At 40.1% G+C, this 21,044-nt stretch overlaps 7 protein-coding genes across 8 annotated transcripts; 5 read left to right on the top strand and 2 right to left on the bottom strand.

Annotated features, from left to right (window-relative positions):
- LOC18776231 lies at positions 103 to 2,104 on the top strand. 2 transcript variants are annotated; one of them, XM_020563396.1, is made up of 5 exons: positions 103 to 563; positions 689 to 768; positions 1,028 to 1,103; positions 1,327 to 1,471; positions 1,547 to 1,635. In XM_020563396.1, the coding sequence occupies exons 1-4, from the start codon at positions 228 to 230 to the stop codon at positions 1,462 to 1,464; spliced, it is 630 nt and encodes a 209-aa protein (XP_020418985.1). In that variant the 5' UTR covers positions 103 to 227; the 3' UTR covers positions 1,465 to 1,471; positions 1,547 to 1,635. The 2 variants fall into 2 exon arrangements, with proteins under 2 accessions (XP_020418985.1, XP_007211072.1); XM_007211010.2 differs by having other exon boundaries at positions 104 to 563; positions 1,327 to 1,449; positions 1,547 to 2,104.
- Positions 2,159 to 3,993, bottom strand: LOC18777999. Its single transcript, XM_007209305.2, has 3 exons — positions 3,455 to 3,993; positions 2,601 to 2,973; positions 2,159 to 2,482 (listed from the first exon to the last, which is right to left on the bottom strand). Exons 1-3 carry the CDS (start codon positions 3,839 to 3,841, stop codon positions 2,280 to 2,282), a joined length of 963 nt encoding a protein of 320 aa, XP_007209367.1. The 5' UTR covers positions 3,842 to 3,993; the 3' UTR covers positions 2,159 to 2,279.
- On the top strand, positions 4,325 to 7,042 carry LOC18776160 (UPF0160 protein). Its single transcript, XM_007211129.2, has 7 exons — positions 4,325 to 4,801; positions 4,941 to 5,087; positions 5,180 to 5,278; positions 5,547 to 5,738; positions 5,947 to 6,066; positions 6,250 to 6,321; positions 6,546 to 7,042. The coding sequence occupies exons 1-7, from the start codon at positions 4,568 to 4,570 to the stop codon at positions 6,768 to 6,770; spliced, it is 1,089 nt and encodes a 362-aa protein (XP_007211191.1). The 5' UTR covers positions 4,325 to 4,567; the 3' UTR covers positions 6,771 to 7,042.
- Positions 7,128 to 8,751, top strand: LOC18777990 (2-keto-3-deoxy-L-rhamnonate aldolase). Its single transcript, XM_007209232.2, has one exon. It carries the CDS (start codon positions 7,473 to 7,475, stop codon positions 8,544 to 8,546), a length of 1,074 nt encoding a protein of 357 aa, XP_007209294.1. The 5' UTR covers positions 7,128 to 7,472; the 3' UTR covers positions 8,547 to 8,751.
- LOC18776404 (molybdate-anion transporter) lies at positions 9,206 to 13,014 on the top strand. The gene is made up of 8 exons (XM_007211120.2): positions 9,206 to 9,859; positions 10,371 to 10,515; positions 10,599 to 10,767; positions 11,131 to 11,401; positions 11,589 to 11,854; positions 11,951 to 12,166; positions 12,342 to 12,450; positions 12,597 to 13,014. Exons 1-8 carry the CDS (start codon positions 9,709 to 9,711, stop codon positions 12,653 to 12,655), a joined length of 1,386 nt encoding a protein of 461 aa, XP_007211182.1. The 5' UTR covers positions 9,206 to 9,708; the 3' UTR covers positions 12,656 to 13,014.
- On the top strand, positions 13,867 to 15,064 carry LOC18777118 (mavicyanin). Its single transcript, XM_020564580.1, has 2 exons — positions 13,867 to 14,418; positions 14,521 to 15,064. Exons 1-2 carry the CDS (start codon positions 14,226 to 14,228, stop codon positions 14,901 to 14,903), a joined length of 576 nt encoding a protein of 191 aa, XP_020420169.1. The 5' UTR covers positions 13,867 to 14,225; the 3' UTR covers positions 14,904 to 15,064.
- Positions 15,431 to 21,011, bottom strand: LOC18777165 (N6-adenosine-methyltransferase MT-A70-like). Its single transcript, XM_007210235.2, has 8 exons — positions 20,804 to 21,011; positions 19,471 to 20,773; positions 18,326 to 18,424; positions 17,715 to 17,798; positions 17,268 to 17,623; positions 16,926 to 17,142; positions 16,606 to 16,685; positions 15,431 to 16,055 (listed from the first exon to the last, which is right to left on the bottom strand). The coding sequence occupies exons 2-8, from the start codon at positions 20,728 to 20,730 to the stop codon at positions 15,773 to 15,775; spliced, it is 2,379 nt and encodes a 792-aa protein (XP_007210297.2). The 5' UTR covers positions 20,731 to 20,773; positions 20,804 to 21,011; the 3' UTR covers positions 15,431 to 15,772.

Genomic DNA, 21,044 nt, shown 5'->3' with positions numbered 1-21,044 from the left:
ATTAACAAAGAATTAACGGAAAGCTATAGCAGGCAAAGTCCACGCAAACGGCGTGTCGTTTGAGAGGAATTAGTAAACGATATTTTCTCTCTTTTCTTTTCTTTTTCCTTTTGAAAAAACGCCGTCGATTAGTTTCTCTTTCCCAAAACGCGCGAGACTCGAGGTGATCGAACTCAGCTGAGCTATGCAAATGGTGCAGTAAGCTCTGAAGAACCCAAGCCAAAACCATGGTTTCAATCCACTTCTCTTCTACTATCCACCGTCTGAAACCACCACCGCCTCATCCCTCTCAGCTCTGCAACCTCAAACCCTCTTTCCTTTCCAAAAGCAACAAATCCCCAAACACGAGGAAGAAGATCGGCACCAGATACAGAACGTGCAGAGCGGAGTTCTCAAACGACGCACCGTTTGCTGCAGCCATCGGCGCCTGCATGCTCTCTTCTCTGGTGCTTCCGGTCACTACTCCAGAGGACGATGGCGGCGGCGGTTCGCCTATGGATTCTACCGATGCCAGGTTTGCAGTCATGGGCATCGTTAGCTTCATTCCCTACTTCAATTGGCTGGTAAAAAACACTTTTTTCTTTTTTCTTGGGTGTGAATTATTGAAGTTTTTGTTTATGTGTTTTAAACTTTTTATTGATTGGGTTTGTTGTAATTTTTGTTGAGTTGGAATGAATAATTTTGGCAGAGTTGGATTTTTGCGTTTCTGGATACCGGGAAAAGGCGTTATGCGGTGTATGCGCTTGTCTACTTGGTTCCCTACCTCAGGTTTCATTCTCATTCTCTTACTCTTAATTGAATGCTTACATGTTCTGTGGCAATTGAACTACTTGAGAGCTTATTGTGCTTATTGTTTTTTATTTTGTGGACAATAAGGAAAGTTTGTCTCATACCAGTCACCAACAAATGATTGAGCTCAATGATTTGTAATAGTGATAATCCTATGCAGAAGATTTTGTATGGGTTTTGATTTATATATGTAGTTCTAGGTACTAATGTAATTGCTTGACTTCCCATGGTTTATCAGGTCGAATTTGTCATTGTCTCCTGAGGAGAGCTGGCTGCCTATTGCTAGCATTGTTCTGTGCATTATTCATGTCCAGGTATAAGTCCTCTCAGTACTTCTTTATACCCAGTTCAACCTGTAAAGGAAATATATTGCTAACATGGAGAAACTATACGCCCGAATGCAATATCTTGTTGTTGGTGGGTTGCTGGAGGCAAGGTTTAGAGCTATGGTTTCGAGGGGTTTTGATTGTGAGTTCATTCAATTGTTTGTATATCATGTAACCTTATTCTTGTGATTCCACATTTTCTCCCTTGCAGCTGGAAGCCAGTATTAAAAATGGAGATCTTCAGGGCTTTCAATTGTTTAGCGAGGCTGCAAAGCATACATCATTCACGAGTAGAAAGAAAGATCTGACTGGGCATGAAGGGACCTCTGAGGAGGTATTAACTACTTAGGGTCCTTGTAAGTTTTTAGATATGCTGGATAGTTTTTGTTCTTATCTGTCAACAGCTTTAATCACTTTAATATAATCTGAAGGGGAGGAAAAGAGAAAATAAGAACCTGCCATCCAGCGAAGAGATTGGGAGGTGGGGAGTTCCCAAGAATCCTTTACAAGATCATGAACACTCGAATGAAGATTGGGATGATGATGAAAGAAGCAAACACTAGAAGGTCAGACCGTCGTCAGAGTTGCAGGCAAGCAATTTGAATTGCAGAACGTGGCTTTTGTGCCCAGACAAAAATGTAGTGAATGTTGATATTGTCTTTTACTAAAGTAAAGATGACCTCGACTGCAAGCTCAGCGCACAAGGGAGAGTCGAGAGGGATACCATAATTGTCCGATATTACTGGCTGCACACTGTTATGAATTAGCATATGATGCTTTCACATGAAGAATGTAGAATGTAGAATCGGTTTGCAGACCATCGAAATGAATTTGTTATATATAGGTCCTTTTAGCATGCCGCACATTCTGGATGGCTTTTTCATTTTCGACTCTGGTTGGCTAAGGCCCATGGTTTTTATTTATTAATTGGGTTGTTTTATTTGAGGAAATGAGGAATGAAAATGAAGCACAGTAACATTACCAAGAAATAGACATTTTAATTTTTATTGACATTTGACGTAAAGCACACTTTTGAATGAGTATTTTTGTGATTGGAAGTGGGTACCAGAACCATTGAGAACTGTGTTCAGCAAACATTCTGCAATTCTGATACAAAGTAATTGCATTTCTCCTAAGTATGAACACCTTTGCTTTACTAGAACATCATCTAGAATTGGATCCTGATACAGGATTCTTGACAGGAAAAGGACTCAAGAGCCTTGCCTTAAAACAATAATCCAGGGCAATAGCAGCAGAAAGAAAAACAAAAAGACTCTCAGATACATAGAGTGCACCATGAAAAGCATGTAATAAGAAGCTACCAGCATTTAGCTGAAGAGGTTGTCCACCATCCAGTGTAGCAAGACCTGCAAAAGGCAAATACATTTTCATTTCAAGGCAAAACTATGCATGCGGTGTCATATTTCAAAACTGGTTGATATGCTTGAAGATTTCAATTGTTCTGCATAGTGGTGTAATTAGTACCTTTGACAACTCCGAAAGCTGCAGGTGCTCCTGTCTTAAGATGAACATCATCCAAGTCTCTTCGAACTGCATATCGAAAGGTAACTCCAAATAGTGCACAGCTAACAAATGTGATTGCCAGAGGGAGTATCAGCTCTGAACTGCTGGACACCTGAGTGAAGGAGAAGGGCAATCCAGCAACGGTGCCGACAAGGGCAGAAATAGAAGCTGCTTTTATGGATTGCCATCTCTCTTTATCCTTGTCAATTTCCCCATTTCCAGTCTCTGAAAATCCATATCCATCTCCAAGTTGATCCCCATCTTGTGAGAGGGCACGCTCAGCTTCTTCAACCATGGCTTTTGCTTCTAATATCTCCTTTTGACATTCTGCAATCTTTAATGCACGCAACAGTCTATTATCAGTGGCAGCAACAAATGCCAAAACAACAAAATAACAAATAAACTGAACACATAACTTGTCATTATATTTGAACAAAATTAACTCGGTTCATGAACAACCATGTGCAAGCAATATCATGCTATATGGAATTCACAGAAAACAAACTGTAAGCAGCAACATAAAATGTCTCAACAACAGAAGAAGGAATCAAATGAACACAATTCTTCTCATAGAGCAGATTTAATTTGTTAGAGAACAACCAATTATCCAAACATCAAATAAAACTGACAATTTCCACACATCAACCACAGGAATAGTATACAAAATTAGGAAAACATTAATTTATATACATAAAGATCCCAAATTTGTAAGTTTTTCACTTCAAGGAAGTAGAAGAGGCATCTAAAACCAAAACCCAACTCAGAAACAAACCCAGCAAAGCATATAAAAAATGGGAATTGGGAAGAATGAGAACCTCAGAAGCCCTGCTTTCAAGTTGGTTAATATAATCTCTCACACGCTTTGCCTCAAGTTCTTGTTTCTCAATCTCAGCCAGCTCTCTCTTAGCCATCTCTACCCTTTGAGATGCCTTTTCCAACCCATCAAGCAAATCCCTGTTCTCTTCTCTTTTTAAGAGCTCCTCTACTTGCTCTCCCACAATGCCACTCAGTGCGTCCTTCAAGCTACCGCTCTCTCCAGAGGTGCTTCTCGTGCATTTGACTATGAGGGGACGAGATGTTGAAGGAGAAGAAGCTCTGTGAAAGATTGTAGAGCAGGTTTTTGATGCTGTGATGAGTTCTCTTGGGAGGAGAGATATGGGGATTGTGGAGGAAACCCAAGTGAGATTGATGGTTAAGGGCATGGTGATCACTGATTTTTGGAGGATTTTGTTATCCTATTTCATGTTTTGTTTGAGGAAGATACCCCAATTTCCATTTGCAAGTGCTACACCCAAAAAATATCTTATCTCACCCTGAACTTTTTTTTTTCCCTTTATTTCTTTCAAGCAATTAAGCTATATTGTTATATTATCTTTCAAATGACCTCTTGTTTAAAATTTAAGAACTTTGTTTATCTTTTTTTAAATATTCATATTTATTTTCAATACCAACGATATTGAGAGATGAAATTTAAGATGTTTTTTTCTTTTCATTTTCTATACCAACAATATTGAGGATGAAGGATTTAACACAAAAATTTCTGAAATAAAAGTGATTATGTTAACGGGTCTAACCCAGTTAAAAAGGGCCTTAATTTGCAGACTAATAACTTCAGGTTTGAAAATCCATGACACCGTAGTAGTGTGTGAGAAATCTCTTTAGATTATCGCTTGTACTTAAAAAAAAAAGTTGAATACACTCAAACAATAATTCCCTCCCAAAAGGATATTTAGTATTTAAATTTCTGAGGAAGTATATAATTTTGTACTGAATTTTTTTTTTCTACAAATATAGTTTCTGAAAAAAAAGTTTACAAATTCCAAAATGATTATGTACACTATAGTGCTGAGCAAAATTAATGACAAAACAAAAATAAAAATAAATAGTGCAAATAAAATAACGCCCAACTGTTGAAATCCCGCTAAGGCATGCTTCCGCTAGTAGGCAGAGGGTTTAAGCACACGCTACCATTCGTCTTCCCCAGCCACCACCATCACCTGCGCCTTCACCTCTCTCGCTCTCTCATGGCTACCGCTACTTCAGCTAAGCGAGTTGGCACTCACAATGGCAGCTTCCACTGCGACGAAGCCCTCGGCTGCTTCATGATTCGCCTCACCGACAAGTTCTCCAACGCCGAAATCGTTCGCACCCGTGACCCCCAGGTTTGTAACCCTTCACCATTTTCTGTTTGGTTCCCGGGAAAATTGATGCAAAATGAAGTTACTCGATTGGAAATTGGAAGCTCTTGCAGGACTTTGTGATTTCTTATTGTCGTTGTTATTGTTTGTTTGAGGGTTTTAGGTTTTGGAGGGTCTGGATGCTGTGCTTGATGTTGGGGGTGTATATGATCCTAGTAGGGATCGGTATGATCATCACCAGAAGGGCTTCGAGGAGGTGTTTGGCCATGGGTTTAAGACTAAGCTGAGTAGTGCTGGTCTGGTTTACAAGGTATTTACTTTCAAGAGGTTCTCTCTTTTTTCAGGGTTTGAAGTATGGGCTTTTCAAGTGTGTAACTTTGCTTGTGTTAAATCTGGTTGTAGCATTTTGGGAAGGAAATAATAGCCAAGGAGCTTCAAGTTGATGAAGGCCACCTAGATGTGCATCGGTTGTTCTTGGCTGTTTACAAAAGCTTTATGGAGGTACGACCAAGTTCTGCATCTTTATTTTTCATTCTATTCGAATTTGAACTCAAATGGACTCATAGATACTGAGAAACCTCTTATGTTATAAAAGAGACAAAAACCCTTATAAGGATGCACATTTTGCAGATGTTTCTTTTCTTCAAAGTTTTATTGAAATGTTATTTGTAGTTACTCTTTTCGCTTTCTTGAATGTTCAGAAAATTCATTTGACATGCATTTTTGTTAGTCCAACTGTATTTTTAACATTATTGGTTACTTGTAACAGGCAATTGATGCTGTTGACAATGGGATCAATCAGTACGATACGGAACAGCCTCCAAGATATGTGAATAACACACACTTGTCTTCAAGGGTAGGCAAGTTGAATTTGGATTGGATAGATCCTGATCAATCACCTGAGAAGGAGAATGAAGCCTTTCGTCGAGCCATGGAACTGGCTGGCAGTGAGTTTTTAAGCGTGCGTCTTTCTTTCATTAAGACTTAACAGATATGTAGAATTTTCTCTATTATTTATTTTGGTAAATTCACATCAAACATCTTTATCTAATAATTTTCTTTCACATCTCTGAGCACATAACTAGAAGGGGAATGCTTTAATGAGGTTGTATTTTATTGGGATTTATTTTTTCACATCCCTTTTCAATGACCCTTTTTCCGAATTTCAGAGTGTTCGTTTTCATGCAAAATCATGGTTACCAGCACGGTCTATTGTAATGGAGTGTCTCTTAGCAAGATGGAGTGTTGATCCTAGTGGAGAAATCATGGTTTTGACTCGATTCTGCCCTGTAAGTATGCAGTGCTGTATTGTTTCTGCCAATTTAATAACTTTAGGCATAAGCTGTCACTTATAACCGATGCTGATGCTATTAGTTTTAGAACTTCTTCATTGCATCTTCAAATGTTTTTAAGCGATTTGTTATCCATATCTGGGCTTAGTTGAGACATCTATATATTTTCATGCCCTACAGTGGAAGCTTCATTTATTTGAACTTGAAGAAGAGATGAAGATTGACCCTCCCATAAAATATGTTCTCTATCAGGTACATGTATCAATCTCATGTCCTTGTTATCTTTTCTTGGATTGTAATGATTTTCAGTTTTTTTGTTTTTTTTTTGTTTATGGTCTGCAGTGGTTTCTGTTTCTTTTCTTCTGTTGTAATGTTTTTGCCCCCTTGACGTTACTTTTAGTTGTGTAGCTAATTTGTCTGCAAATTTATCTGGGAAGAGTCGCTAATTTTATTATCAAAATAAAAACAACGTGCAGGATGATAGGAGCAAACACTGGCGAGTTCAAGCGGTGGCAGTAGCTCCTGATAGATTTGAGAGCCGAAAGCCTCTAGCATTGCAATGGCGAGGACTTAGGGATGAGGAGCTCTCGAAGGAGGCTGCGATCCCCGGATGTGTTTTTGTCCACATGAGTGGGTTTATTGGAGGAAATCAAACATATGAGGGCGCTCTGGCCATGGCAAAAGCTAGTTTGAAGCTTTGATAGACAAGATTGACTTGCATTGGTGTGATTACTAATTCAGATTAGTAAATTTTGGGCATTTCAGCTGGATCTTTGCTAATTTCTTAAACTTTGGCCTGTTTTATGTTCCTACGATATCGTCTTCGATGAAATTTTCACTATTTGGTTTCCACAGAAGTGTTAAGTAAACATTCATGCAGTGATTTCAGAGTCCACAAACAAGAATATGCATTTGTTCTGTCAATGACTTTGAATATGCAATTTTCTCAGTTGAGCATAAATTGATTTGGCCTTGTAGACGATTTTTATAATTATTCAATGCTTGAAATCCGCACCAAATCATTTTGCAAACTAATGTTGAAAGAAATGAAATGTAAACAAATGGTTCTTTTGGTTTTAATAGTGCAAAATCTGGATCACCAACCAAGTTGGTTCCTTCAACTCGAACCTTTCTTTTGTAAGTTTTGGGCTCTGTTTGTTTTCCATCTCCCTCGGGACGGGACGCCATTGAAGTTGTAGCTCAGTACAGTACAACTTACAAGCTACACCGCCACACTTTCAAGATTCCATTATGCAGCTGCACACGTGACTCTGTGAATCTGTCATGAAATAGAGCTCTCTCTCTCTCTCTCTCTCTCTCTCTCTCCTTCCTACTAGTCAGTGAAGTGAAAAAGCAAAATCACAACTTTTTTCCCTAGACCCCAAAACTCACAACCAGCAGCCATGGCCACACTGACTTACCCCACCACCACCACCACCTCCACCATCAGAGCCACCAAACCCACATTATCTCTCAGAAAATCCACCAAACTCATCTCCTTCCCTCTCTCCCCACTCAAAACCCTAAACCTCACTGCCACCTCCACCTCACCCATCAAATCAACCTCCTCCTCCGACCACACATCCACCGCCACAACCACCATCACCACCACCACCACCACCTCCATCTCCCCCTCCCCCCAAACCCTCAAGTCCCGCCTCCAAAACGGCGAGACTCTCTACGGCCTCTTCCTCCTCTCCTTCTCCCCAACCCTTGCCGAGATCGCCGGCCTCTCCGGCTATGACTTTGTCGTCGTTGACATGGAGCACGGCCATGGCAGCATCTCCCAAGCCCTCCCCTGCCTCCACGCCTTGGCCGCCGCTCAAACCCCGGCCATTCTTCGCTTGCCCGAGGCCTCCGCAGCTTGGGCCAAGAAAGCCCTAGATCTGGGCCCACAAGGCATCATGTTTCCCATGATCGAATCTTCCAAGGACGCCAAGAAGGCCGTCTCCTACTGCCGCTTCCCGCCCGCCGGCGTCCGCGGGTCGGCCCACACCGTCGTTCGGGCCTCCAGCTACGGCATCGATGAAGGGTATTTGAGTAATTACGAGGATCAGCTGCTGATCATGTGCCAGGTGGAGAGCGAGGAAGGCGTGAAGCACGCAGGGGACATCGCGGCCGTCGATGGGGTTGACTGCATTCAGATGGGGCCGTTGGATCTGAGCGCCAGCATTGGGTACTTGTGGGACCCGGCGAACAAGAAGGTTAGGAAAATGATGGAGACCGCCGAGATGGCCGTGCTGGGGTCCGACCCAAAACAGGGCGGGGCCTACTTGGCTGGCTTCGCTATGCCACACGACGCGCCTCGCGATCTCTGGACACGCGGATACCACATGGTGTCGGGAGCCGTTGATGTTGGGCTGTTCAGGAGCGCTGCAGTGGAGGACGTGAAGAGGTTTAAGATGAACTTGATCGACGGTTCTGATGATGAGCAGGAGCATGAGAAAGATGCTGATGAGAAGTACTGGAGCGAATGATGAAAACTCTTTTTTCTTTTTTTTCTTTTTCTTAGCGAGGAAAAATATTGAAGAAAACTTCAGAACTTAGAATCTTGGACTTGTAAATTTGAGTGGGCTTTTTTATTTTTCTTGTGGTGTTTGGGCCCCTGGGACTGTTTTCATATAATAAAAGGTCAAATTGCCGACCTAATTATATAATGAATATTATTTTTCTTAGCTATTATTTTTTTGGTCAAATTCTTAGCTATTAATGGTAATGATAATGAATATATTTCTTCTAATAAAAAAATTAATGGAAATTTTTTCTGAATGACAAGTTTGCCGACTGTTTTTTTTTTTGGGTCAAAAAAACAACAAGGCACATGGAAAAAAACCCGACCAAGTAAAAGAGGAGATGTGACATGTTACCACGATGCTGTCATGAATAAGAAAGTGTAATGCATGTTTTTGTCTTCATAGCTGTCTTATATTATATGCACCAAGCCCGAAGAACATATAGGTTTGGCAGGTAATTTACCAATTGAAGTGGAAATATTCATTTACTGAATGCACCCTGCCTAACTCACTATCATAAGAGGATTGCAACAAGTTTTCTGATTGAGTTTTGAGACATATGTATTACATTTGATGATTAAATTTGTCATCAGTTCGTTAACCAATGTTGTACTCTTTTATTTAGTTTCTTGATGGAGACTTAAAATGTGATATGTGAGGCCATTAAGAAACTAAAAATCAGTCACCTGTGAGAATTTTTGGGAATAGTGTTATAGCGTGAGTCAGGAAAAAAAAATAGTGGAAAAGAGAAGTCAGAAAACCTTACTTTTCGTATCTTGGCTTCCAATTTACCCAATTAGAATAGAAAAGAAAGGAAAAGAAAAGAAAAATAAACAAACACATAGTCAACAAAACCATCACCCCCATCGGACCAAAAACCAGTCTGTGTGTCTGCGTGAGTTCATGGGAATTGAAATCCCCGGGAAATCTTGAGAGCCTTTTCTCAATTCACAAATCCCACTCTCACCACCTAAACTTCGCTCCATGTCCACTTCAGGGTTGGTAGCCAGTCCTTTTTAAGCTCATTTCACACAACAGCACTCCTTACCACTCTCTTTGCTTTTGCTCCTCTCTCTCTCTCTCTCTGCGAGCTTGTTTCGTTTGTGTGAGAGGCTGAGAGTGAGCAATGGAGTTCTTCTACTTCCTTCTGTTTGGGGCTCTCTCTGCGGTTGTGGCAGCTTTGGAGCTGAGCAAGAACAACAAAGATCGCATTCATACTTCCTCTGTTTTCAATGATTTCAAGAACAACTACCTCCTCATCTACTCTCTCATGATGGGTAAGCTTAGATCTGTCATTTCTTTCTCATTTCTCATCTGGGTTTTCTTTATTCTGTGCTGTATGTACTGCAATGTCGCTCTTCTTTTGGATTTGGATATTCAGATCGAATTGGACTAAAATTAGAGATTCAACTATATACAGTTTCTTGGATTGGCAATTTTATGTAATGAGCAAGCATGTTGTTTGTTCAAGATTATTGATCTAGTTATATTCCAGTCATTATAACCCCTTCTAATGATTTCTTGTTGCTTCTCCCTTATCTGTTTACGTTGGTTGATGGTATCAGTGCTGTAATTGATGTACTGCTCTTTGCTATGGTGTCTGAGTCTTTTGATTGTAGTGCTACACTTGATTGCATTGGTTATGGATGGTAATATAAATATTTAAGGTCAAGAGTATTATGTTATTTGAAAACTGCTTGGAATTGAAGTAGATTGTTGCTTTTCGTTATGAATCATCCTTGAAATGTTTTATCATTCTGGATCTGATTAAATTGGTTGTGGCTATAGCCGGGGATTGGTTGCAGGGTCCATATGTGTACTACCTCTACAGCCAGTATGGGTTCAGCAAGGGGGATATTGGACAGCTTTTTATTGCTGGGTTTGGGTCATCCATGTTGTTTGGGACAGTTGTGGGATCTCTAGCTGACAAACAGTAAGGTTTCATGTTGATTAGTTGTTGTGTTTCCTTAAACTTGATCATATTATTGATTCTCAATAATGATACACCAATTTCAGGGGTCGGAAGAGGGCGTGTATTACGTACTGCATCACTTACATTCTAAGCTGCTTCACCAAACATTTTCCTGACTACAAGGTTTTACTGTTGGGACGCATATTGGGAGGCATTGCCACATCTCTACTTTTTTCAGCTTTTGAGTCTTGGCTTGTTGCAGAACACAATAAGGTGCAGTGATTGGTCTGCTAATTAATTGCAGTTCTGGAATTCATTTTCTTGACAGGTTCTAATTTATAGTTAGTCTTACAAAAGCTGTGGATCAATTTATCCTTCTTTTGATGGTATGGAAGGCCTACTCATATTACTGTTTATATTTCTGCACGTCGTAGAAGGTAGAAATTGGAACCAGTCAATTATTGCGTCCAAAGGGCTCAGGTCATATTTTTGTTAATTTAGTTATTGTGTCATAAATTAAATTCCATTCAGTTGAATTGCTTTCTCCATGTTTTATCACGCAAGGGATTTTAGAATTCAATATTATTTCACATATGCAATTGCTCTTTAACTGTTTGTGTCCCCTAATTTTTGCAGAGGGGCTTTGAGCAGCAGTGGCTTTCATTAACATTCTCTAAGGCTATTTTTCTTGGCAATGGTCTAGTTGCCATAGTAGCTGGGCTACTTGGGAATCTTCTGGTAGATACTTTGGGATTTGGCCCAGTTGCTCCATTTGATGCTGCTGCATGCTTTTTGGCAATTGGCATGGCAATTATATTGGCATCATGGGGTGAAAATTATGGAGACTCTTCAGAAAACAAGAACTTGATCACCCAGTTCAGGGGTGCTGCTGTAGCCATTGCTTCCGGTGAATCCCTGACCTTATTCTCTTTCCATCATCTTTTTTTCATTAATGGTTAAGTCCATAAAAAAAACTTCTCCAATTAGATAATATAAGAATTTAAATAAAGGTGGGCTGACATTCATATGACTCTAACCTTATTCTCTTGCATTTCTCACAAATTCTTCTTCTATTATTTTCCATGGGGGAGCAGATGAGAAGATTGCTTTGCTTGGTGCCATACAGTCCCTATTTGAAGGCTCAATGTATACCTTTGTGTTCCTCTGGACTCCTGCTTTGAGCCCAAATGATGAGGAGATTCCACATGGTTTCATTTTTGCAACATTCATGCTAGCCTCAATGTTGGGAAGCTCTTTAGCATCTCGGCTGATGGCAGCTTCATCCCCCAAAGTCGAGAGCTATATGCAGATTGTATTTGTAGTCTCTGCGGCTTCGCTTCTGCTTCCCATTGTGACAACTGTATGTCAAGAATTTTAATATATCAATCTTCTTCAAATTTATGAATTTGAATTGCTTTTAAACCATGGTTATCAACATGTCTATGAATTTGTACAGTTATTCATTGCACCTTCCAATGTGAAAGGTGGGAGCATGTCATTATCAGGGTATACTCAGCTCATTGGCTTCTGCATATTTGAGGCCTGTGTGGGCATATTCTGGCCATCCATCATGAAAATGAGGTCCCAATACATCCCAGAGGAGGCAAGAAGCACCATCATGAACTTTTTCCGCATTCCTCTCAACATCTTTGTGTGCGTTGTGCTGTACAATGTGAGTGATTAGGTTTCATTTACTCATGATCGTTTGAGGCTCTGCCTACCAGTACATGCTTTTGACAAAAAACAAAACTGTGAGGGTATCCTCAAATAGTTTCTTTCTCATAGAAATACAAATATGATTGTACATTTTTCTGTAAATAATGATTTGGTTTGTTTCCTTTTCGAAGGTTGATGCATTTCCCATCACCATCATGTTTGGTATGTGCTCGATTTTCCTCTCTGTGGCTGCTGTATTGCAGAGGCGGCTTATGGTGATTGCTGATGGCCCGAAATCAAGTAAGTTCTGCTGTAGTCCTTGCGTCTTTCTAATTAATTGATATATTTTGACTGTATGTTATACTATCACAGTTACATTCCACCCTTTTTTCTTGTTGGTTTCCTGTGGTGATGATTAATAATGAATATGTTATGTTTCATCGTAGAACCAGAAGAATGGACAACACATGAGAGGGACACAGAAGCAGAGCCATTAAATGACTAATTGATGATGAATATAACAATAAAAGAAAAGACACCTGGAAATTTTTTGATGTTTGAAACAAGCCACCTATTCTAATGTGAACGTTCGAGCTGCATCTTGGTTTTCTGTTTGCTGTCTCTGATTGACGCCAACTTCAAACATGCATGAAGGAGTTTCAGGGGCAATCAACTGGTGGCTATAACACAAAGAAATGACTTAACTAACGAGTCTAGTTGCTATATGTAGTTCATGTATTTTCCAATCACTGTAGACCCATTCTTGCATCAGCTATATTTTGTCATATGGTTGTCATATGGTTGATGTTAGAAAAAGTAAGGATGCTTCAGTCACTTATAAATGGTGTGTTTTTTTTTTCTTCCTCTTGGCCATTTTGTTCTCGTTCTTTTTTCCCTTCAACTTCTCATTTTTGTTTTGTTTCTATGGGACGTACTTAGAGGCAGCACCTTGGAAGTGTAATATCAATTTGGTATACATTTCTAATTTGAAATTTGTAGTCTTGAATTTTTTGTAAATCTGAAGTGCACAAAGGCATAAAAAGAATGTTTAACGTTTTCCTAATTGGAGGCAGAAGATACAAGTTTTTGCCAAAAGTGGGTAGGGGTAGGGGAGGGGGGAAAACTCACGCTCACGGGTGCTCACCGGTGTCATCGGAGACGGAAGATAGAATTAAAAGTTAATTAATGAGAGTGTAATTCTTTGTTCAATTATTGTATGGATGTTTTATTTTCTTTTTATAAAACATAACCTTAGACAACCCCCGAGTAGCTGTTACCCATGAGTGTCCTCTGACTGAATTCCGGACGACAAACCATGTGAAAAGGAGACAGGCTTTCATGTTCTTTCATGTTTCTCCACATGATTAGCCAATAACTAACTCAATTCATCTTCCTAATCATATTCCAAAAAAAATTTCTCCGACCCCACTCTTCTTTTTCAACCTTTCAACTTATGAGCACTTCAACATTAGTGGCTCATCCTTTAATGGATTTTTAAGAACTATACTAAACGACTTATGCTAACATAGTTGTTCAACTTACCCAGTTTAAGTTAAATTCATGCACGAATCATGAACATGCAACTTGCGCATGTGCAATTATTGGCCATGTGATTGGTTTTCCAAATCAACCCTTTCAGCAAAGCCCATCTCTGTAGTTACTTGTAACTTGTACCTATCCATGTATTGTTTACCACTTAGCAGGAACAAACCAAGTCTCCCCACAGAGAACTCCACCATCCTTATATTCCCCACAGAGAACTCCACCATCCTTATATTCCCCACAGAGAACTCCACCATCCTTATATTCCCCACAGAGAACTCCACCATCCTTATATTATTCTTTTGATGTTTAACCGGTTTTGACACAGCTGGTTTGATATTGAGTCTTTGACCATCTAAAAAGATGTACCAATCACGCTCAAAACGAGGGGGCATTTGGTAATTTTGTCTTCAGGTTGTCCGTATGTAGTGCAGACACCCTCGAGCCAATAAGATTTGCCCATCCACTGATTCTCTCAACTCACTCCTACATTTGAGAAAGAGAAAGTTTGAAGTGAGAGAGAGGAGTTAGAGATGGTCAATCTTAGAAGTCCAAGGTTTCAGCTCTTACTGGTTTTGCAAGTCCTTATGCTAATACAATCCAAAGTGCTTTGCTACCAGTACAAAGTTGGAGATCTAGATGCTTGGGGCATACCCACTTCAACAAATCCACAAGTCTACACCAAATGGTCAAAAACCCATGAATTCAAGATGGGAGATTCTCTCTGTAAGAGTTTTCTGTTTCTTTCTTTCAATATTATTCTTTCTGTTTTCTCATTTCAAAACCACTGAAGAAAAAAATTGGTTTCTTTTTTCCTGTGTAATGCAGTGTTTTTGTACCCACCAAGCCAAGATTCAGTGGTTCAAGTCACAGCACAAGCCTACACCAGCTGCAACCTCAAAGATCCAATCTTGTACATGAACAATGGCAACTCTCTGTTCAATTTTACTTCATTGGGGGACTTTTACTTCACCAGCGGTGAACCGGGTCGTTGCCAGAATAACCAGAAGCTCCATATTTCTTTTGGCAATGGCTCTGCCTACTCTCCCTCCTATGGCCCTAGTGCATTGCCTGATTCTGCACCTTCTTACCCCACAGTTTTTGGCACAATCCCAGCACCCCCTTCTTCTGCACCATCACAAAGTTTCCCAGTTCTCATGGTGGCTGTGATTGGATTTGTGGTATGTTCACTGCTCAGTGGCAATCTGTGAACAGCTTCAACATGGCTGTTATTGGATTCTTTTTTCTTCTTCTTCTCATGCATGGTTCTTTAAACATTGGCATATTGGTTAATATATGGAATTTTTGGTATTGTAATTCTTTTTGGAAATCCAATAGAATAATGAAGCATATCATGTTCATATGTGATTTAGCATTGCTTTTCTTACTTTCTTTTGGTGAATCCCTTGAGTTTCGGGGGGCAGTGAAAGGATCATTTTAACCTAAAAGAGAAAGTTACAAAGTTACTTTTTATTTTAAAATTCCTTTTTTTGCTATCAAAAGAAGAGAAGATAAGATAACATGGGTTTCCATGTCAAAGTACAAGGACATCCTGACAGAACAGTGCCCGGTGATTGTGGCGGTGAGAAGTTGTAGTTGTATAGATTATACAATTATTAAGCATACAGCTGGATGTACATGTTGCCCACGACAATGTCTCATCCATGTGGGTCACCAATTAAATGTAGCATCATAATAAGATATGAAAAAAGAAAAAGAAAGAAGAGATGAACCAAAAGTATGAAAGAAAATGCTTGTATAATAAGAGAATGTAACTCTGCCACCACAAGGATTAAGAGCAGCAAGTTCATAACCACAGTAACCGTAAAATATTGCACGCTCTACTATATATGGTACACAGCCTATCAAGGCCTCATAACAGCACTTGAGCTTTTTTCTCATCTTAAAAGTACATGGAGGTAGACACATTTGACAGAGTTGGAACACATTTGACAGAGTTATAACACATTTGACAAAATTGATGAGGGCTGGGCAGGATTTCATCTCAACATCTCGGTACGGATGGACGAGACAGGGGACGCTGTTTTGGACGAGTACGTGTGATGGATCTAATACTTACTCAACCGACCATGTCAATGTCAACTGGTGTTGGCTTCACTTCGGAAGCAGCAAAGGGTGCATCTGGAACTGCAGGCTCTGCAAATTGTGTGGCCGTAGACTTTGGTTCTGTTACTGAAAATGGATTTCGCATTTGGGCAGCATTAGAGTCTACCTCCATAGCAGAGGGCCTGGGTGGGGAAGCAGGCTGCACCTCCACATCCGGATAAGCAGCCTTAAATCGTGCTCGCAGGCCTTCATCAACCAATCTTACACCACTCAGTTGATTACCGAGTGACATCCACCTGATACAAAACAGTTCCGAATAAAACATAAAAGCTTGATTTTCAAGTAAAGGCCCCACACCCACAGACAACAGGAGAGAATAGACTATGGTAAAGGCTTTTTTTGTGTGTGGAGAATAAACGATGGTAAAGGCTTTTTAGGACGGGAAAGGGTTAAAATGGCTATCTACCTTATTAGCATGATACTCAACTTTTCTTACTTAAGAGTTGCACTTCCAATTTAACCCTTCACAATTACCTTTGGTTCTAAGAAAACCCCCAAAAACAATAAAAGCCGAATGAAAAAGGAAAAAAAGGAAAAAACAATGGGCCTTATAAATATGGGAAAGGGTTATTACCCACATTTGCATGATACTGAACTTTGCTTACTTGCACTATCCAAGAAATTTTAACCTACGGAAAACCCAAGACCATGCTAGATTCAGATTGTCACCGGTTTCGTTATCAATTTATGCCAAAAATCACAACATACAACATTGTTGATATTGTTGATCAACAATAAAGAAGGAATTTCATTTAACAATTACAGCCGTTAGTCAAGAAAGCATACCCTGCATGAGTATTGTGCATGCGAGCAAACAGTTCCAGCTTTCTAGTCCTTGGACTTATCCTCTCCAGCAAAGGGTACATCTGCAGGAATGCATGTATATTTAGCCAAATTTTAACAAAACTAAACAAATACAAATACAACAGAGACAATAATTATTATAACATTATGTGGTAGAAGGCAATAACTTCTAGATCACCACCTCTTAAATTGTAAGGGAAAGAGTACAATTATAATATAGTTCATCCTGTAAGCTCATTATAAAGAACTATATTTTGCATAGATATTTCACTGCACAATTATAAGAAGCATATTCCACTAACCTCATCTGGCTTACGGCTTGTCTCTCTAACCTCGGCAACAATGACATCAGTATCAATATTTCTATTTACTAATGGTTCCCCTTTTATTCCAACAAGGCAATGCTCCTTGCTATGATTAAGCCAGTGGCCAGTCCGCCCTGTTCTAATTATTCGTTGAAGTTGATTAGTCTTTACCCAAATTAGCTCCTCGATACGCTTGTATCCCCAAAGTTCCAAACTGCAAGAAGAATAGTGATATTTCTGTGAGTGAAAGCCAAATAATAAGCAGATCCAATTTAAGCATCTATGGTCAACTTATACATTTGATGCAGCAGTTGACAGATGGTCAAAGTATACACATACCATTCACGCCCAAGCTCCATTGCACGCCCAGTGACCCAAAGGAAAATCAGACCATCTGTCTGCAATGCGGGAACATTAAGATTGCGCATTTCATCATCAGCCATTGTCCCATAGGGCAATTCCATATGAATGTCCCACGGTGGATCTGCCATTATTACTCCAAATTGCCCTAGAATGTCCATTCTAAAGTTGCGGATATCACAGTTAATCCATTGTGGTTGACCAAGTTCAACCTCAGAACAATATTCAGCACGCTGAGGCTTCAATGGTTTATGGGGATTGAGAGCTGGAGCCCCCATCATCATGTGAGACACATCTGGTGTTGGATCAAGCTCATAGTGTACATACTTGCATGTCTAACAATGGAGACAACAATGTGTTACTTTATGAAAAATAGTCACTAACATATAATTAATTCATCACTCAAGTAAAGAAGGTAAACTTTACCTTCATGTGACGACAAGTATCCAGAAAAGAGCAGTCTCCTAAATTGACATCGGTATGTGGAGCAATTATTCGCCTAAAATGAACCTGAAAGGAGAAAATAAAATACAATGTGTAAAAAGCACAATAGGTCTAAGTACTAAGATTAAAGTTATTTGCAGTGATTTTAGAATAAAAACTAGAAATACAATCAGCAAAAGGAAATGTAGAACATCTCAAAACAACTTTGAATAAGTTCACAAATTATAGTTAATAGAACTGAAATAGCCAGTGTGCACATAAATTTCAATTTCGGAAACAGGCAAAACTAAATCCAATGATGCAATCCTCTAAAGTTGGATGCTACAAGGCAACATTAAATCAGAGCTCAATCATTTTGGTTACACTTTGTAGCAAGATCGTTTCAGCACATTATTAGGTAGTTAAAAGACCCCAGTGCAAAACATAGAACTTAAACTAGACGCATGCTATGAATTGAAATTGTACAACATCGAACAAAATAATAAGCAAGAGGCAGCATTCTGATCACTATTAATTTCAAGACTTAAGAAGTCATGATCAAAGGCATGTTTTGCACTCGTAAGAACAGTCAATAGACTATATTTCTTACCGACCTTCTCACATGCAAGTAAGGAATTAGACTGGCGCCGGCAGTCCTCTTTTGTTAGGGATGTGCAGTATTCCTTCAATTGTGAACCACCTTTAGTCTTGAACTGAAACAAAAAAAGACATCAATTGACTTAAGACTTTCCTGCTGATGCAGCCAACCCCAGTTTTAGCATTTCTTATGCCCAAGCAATGAGTCCATCGAATAATTGAGTCCCAGTTATAACATAAAGAACAAACTGTAAGCAAAATAAAATGTTCACCACAAGCCTCCTACTCATTGATTACAGAACCCAAAATCATTGCTTTGGTGCTCTTAATCAATAAGCAGAGAAGATAACACAAAATTTGAAAATATCACATCAATACTTATAAAGTCTAAAAGCATAAATGGTCCTTGCGGTTCCAAGTAATTTTTCAGTGTTACGCAGTGTTACCAATCCACCCGTGTTTTAGCATGTGTGTATTTAGTAATAAACCTGTCGCCACCACGTGTTACAATTTCAGGGCTTGATTAGTAAGACCATGTGGTTGTGGCATTACTGTCACACATACTCTATATGACAAGTCATGTTGTTTAGTATTGTTAATACTAACTCTTGTGGTCTACATCTGTTACCAGTTTTAGTTACATCTCTTAATTCCGTCAATTTTTGTAACTGGTCATCCACATGCACATCAGGTGCAGGAGCATTATGGTCATTTTCCACCCATTTCACTCCTCACAAAGGATCCATGTGGTTTACAGTACATGTTGCGAGTCTCTTTGGAGACAAGTTGAGTGGAAGGTAAGTCATGTGGTCTACGCTGGTTACCAAGTTTACTCAAATCTCCAATTTTGTTAATAACACACATTCATGGAAAGTAGAGATTTACTAAAAATTGGTAACGGAGTAGACCACAAGGGTATTATTAACAAAACTAAAGCCGAAGAAATTATCTATAAACCTTCGACATATAGAGTAAAACACATGACCATTTGTGATCTTAAGCCTATTTATAGCTTAAATAGCAGACAGGAAATATTTTTTACATATACCAGCTTTCCAGGTTATTGACGCCAAAAAAAAAAAAGCTTTACAGGTTATGCAAAGAACCAGTTAAATGAGTCTATTAAGAACAATACAATTAAAAGTATTGACATCTGACAAACCTTGGCAGCCACAGCAGTCTCCTTGGCAGTTGGCCGGTGAATCAGGTCCAAAAGCTCCTCACCAGTTTTTGATTTTTGTAACTCCTTAAAAGTCTTCTTATTCAACAATGCCTCAAGATCCTTCATTTCCTCCTCTTCACTCCTAGGCTTATGAGACATCGAATTGGGGCTATCCATTGTTGCATTTGGCCCCAAACTACCAGCTCTATGCATTGGAGGAACACCACTCATCCCTCTAGACATTCCCATCATGCCCATTACTCTAGGACTAGGAGCACCCCTTGGACCCATCAATGAACCTGGCGGTCCACTCCCAGGAAACATAGGCGGCAAACCGGCCATATGGGTATCATTAGGTCCCATCCACATGTCCTGCATTGGCCTTGAACCAGGCCCTCCCATTCCAAACACTCCACCATTACCATCAACCCCATTAGTCACCACTTGCTGCTGACTCTGATTCTGATTCAAATTCCCATTCCCATCTACCAAATTCGAATCTTGACTCTGAAACTGCTTGCTTTCAGGCAATTCCTTCATCAGCCGAGTCCGGTCAATCCCCAAAACCATAACTCTCGACTTGCCACTCACCACAAACTCCTCCAACTCAACGCCACCGTTCTCTTCCGCCATTGACCTCAACGCCATCTCCACCGCCAATATCGCCCCGGACTCTCCTCCGAGCTCTCGCAGCGCCGCCTTCTCCTCCGAAGTCGCATTCTGGTCGCCCTCAAGTTTTCTCAAAATCGCCGACGAGTCAACCCGCGAAAAGGGCACCCTTTCAAGCAAGCAAACCGCAACCATAGCCCGAACCACAGACAATGGGTTTCCCATCTCATCCATGGGGCTGAAGTTCTCGGGTTCGGGTAGGTCAGTCGGCTCCGGATTCGCCCGATTCGGAGAAAGCTTCGGAATTTCGGTAATTGGGTTTGTGGGTTTGGGTTCAGGAGAAGGGAGGCGACTGCGTTGGGGTTCTGGGGTTAAAGGGCGAGTGGGTTCGATTGGTTCAATTAGTTTGTTGGGGTTGGGTTTAGGGTCCGGGAGAGAAGGTGTGGGAGTGAAAGGTCGGCCATTGAAGGCCGAGAGGACCTTGAGAGAGAGATCAATGGTGGGAACAATGGCGGGGACGACTTGGGTTTGGAGATAAGAGAGGAGTTCTAGCTGGGTGGTGCGCTGAGACTCCATTCGAGCTTCGAGCTGTTGGCTCCTGTTTCTGATGGTGGCTATGGATGAGGCTTCGCCGTCTGATTGGGTTTCCATTGCTATGGGTTTCTTGTGCTTCTTCTCTGTGTAAGTGACTGAAATCGACTGAAGTTTTTTTTTTGTGGACAAAATCGACTGAAGTTGAAGCTGAAGCCGTTCAAGCAAAACAATTTCCCTCTCTCTCTCTCCCTCTTTCTACGAATAGCGAGGGATTTTGTAATGTTCGCAGTCAAACCAACATATATGCATAGGATAGGAACAGGAGGGAATAGGCAAACAATTCCCCTCTTTATTTTATTTTTTGTTTTTAGATGATTTTTCAAAATATTTTAGATATATATTTGGGAATTTCCTCATGCCAATATGTTATG

Source organism: Prunus persica, chromosome G5 (assembly GCF_000346465.2).
Source record: "Prunus persica cultivar Lovell chromosome G5, Prunus_persica_NCBIv2, whole genome shotgun sequence".
Classification (NCBI taxonomy): domain Eukaryota; kingdom Viridiplantae; phylum Streptophyta; class Magnoliopsida; order Rosales; family Rosaceae; genus Prunus; species Prunus persica.
This window is presented reverse-complemented; position numbering and strand designations above follow the sequence as displayed.

Bases quoted from the DNA above. Each gene is read 5' to 3' on its own strand.
- LOC18777165 (XM_007210235.2), bottom strand. From the start codon at position 20,730: ATGGAAACCCAATCAGACGGCGAAGCCTCATCCATAGCCACCATCAGA. The intron at 17,799-18,325 runs GTCGGTAAGAAA...TTCTCCTTTCAG, and splicing joins CCTTACTTGCATGTGAGAAG to GTTCATTTTAGGCGAATAAT. The intron at 16,686-16,925 runs GTTAGTGGAATA...GCATTCCTGCAG, and splicing joins CAAGCCGTAAGCCAGATGAG to ATGTACCCTTTGCTGGAGAG.
- LOC18777990 (XM_007209232.2), top strand. From the start codon at position 7,473: ATGGCCACACTGACTTACCCCACCACCACCACCACCTCCACCATCAGA.
- LOC18777999 (XM_007209305.2), bottom strand. From the start codon at position 3,841: ATGCCCTTAACCATCAATCTCACTTGGGTTTCCTCCACAATCCCCATA. The intron at 2,974-3,454 runs GTTCTCATTCTT...CGTGCATTAAAG, and splicing joins TTGAAAGCAGGGCTTCTGAG to ATTGCAGAATGTCAAAAGGA. The intron at 2,483-2,600 runs GTACTAATTACA...TGCCTTTTGCAG, and splicing joins AGCTTTCGGAGTTGTCAAAG to GTCTTGCTACACTGGATGGT.
- LOC18776160 (XM_007211129.2), top strand. From the start codon at position 4,568: ATGCTTCCGCTAGTAGGCAGAGGGTTTAAGCACACGCTACCATTCGTC. The intron at 5,088-5,179 runs GTATTTACTTTC...ATCTGGTTGTAG, and splicing joins GTGCTGGTCTGGTTTACAAG to CATTTTGGGAAGGAAATAAT. The intron at 5,739-5,946 runs GTGCGTCTTTCT...TCCGAATTTCAG, and splicing joins CTGGCAGTGAGTTTTTAAGC to AGTGTTCGTTTTCATGCAAA.
- LOC18776231 (XM_007211010.2), top strand. From the start codon at position 228: ATGGTTTCAATCCACTTCTCTTCTACTATCCACCGTCTGAAACCACCA. The intron at 769-1,027 runs GTTTCATTCTCA...ATGGTTTATCAG, and splicing joins TACTTGGTTCCCTACCTCAG to GTCGAATTTGTCATTGTCTC. The intron at 1,104-1,326 runs GTATAAGTCCTC...TCTCCCTTGCAG, and splicing joins TGTGCATTATTCATGTCCAG to CTGGAAGCCAGTATTAAAAA.
- LOC18777118 (XM_020564580.1), top strand. From the start codon at position 14,226: ATGGTCAATCTTAGAAGTCCAAGGTTTCAGCTCTTACTGGTTTTGCAA. The intron at 14,419-14,520 runs GTAAGAGTTTTC...TGTGTAATGCAG, and splicing joins CAAGATGGGAGATTCTCTCT to TGTTTTTGTACCCACCAAGC.
- LOC18776404 (XM_007211120.2), top strand. From the start codon at position 9,709: ATGGAGTTCTTCTACTTCCTTCTGTTTGGGGCTCTCTCTGCGGTTGTG. The intron at 9,860-10,370 runs GTAAGCTTAGAT...TTGTGGCTATAG, and splicing joins CATCTACTCTCTCATGATGG to CCGGGGATTGGTTGCAGGGT. The intron at 11,855-11,950 runs GTATGTCAAGAA...GAATTTGTACAG, and splicing joins TGCTTCCCATTGTGACAACT to TTATTCATTGCACCTTCCAA.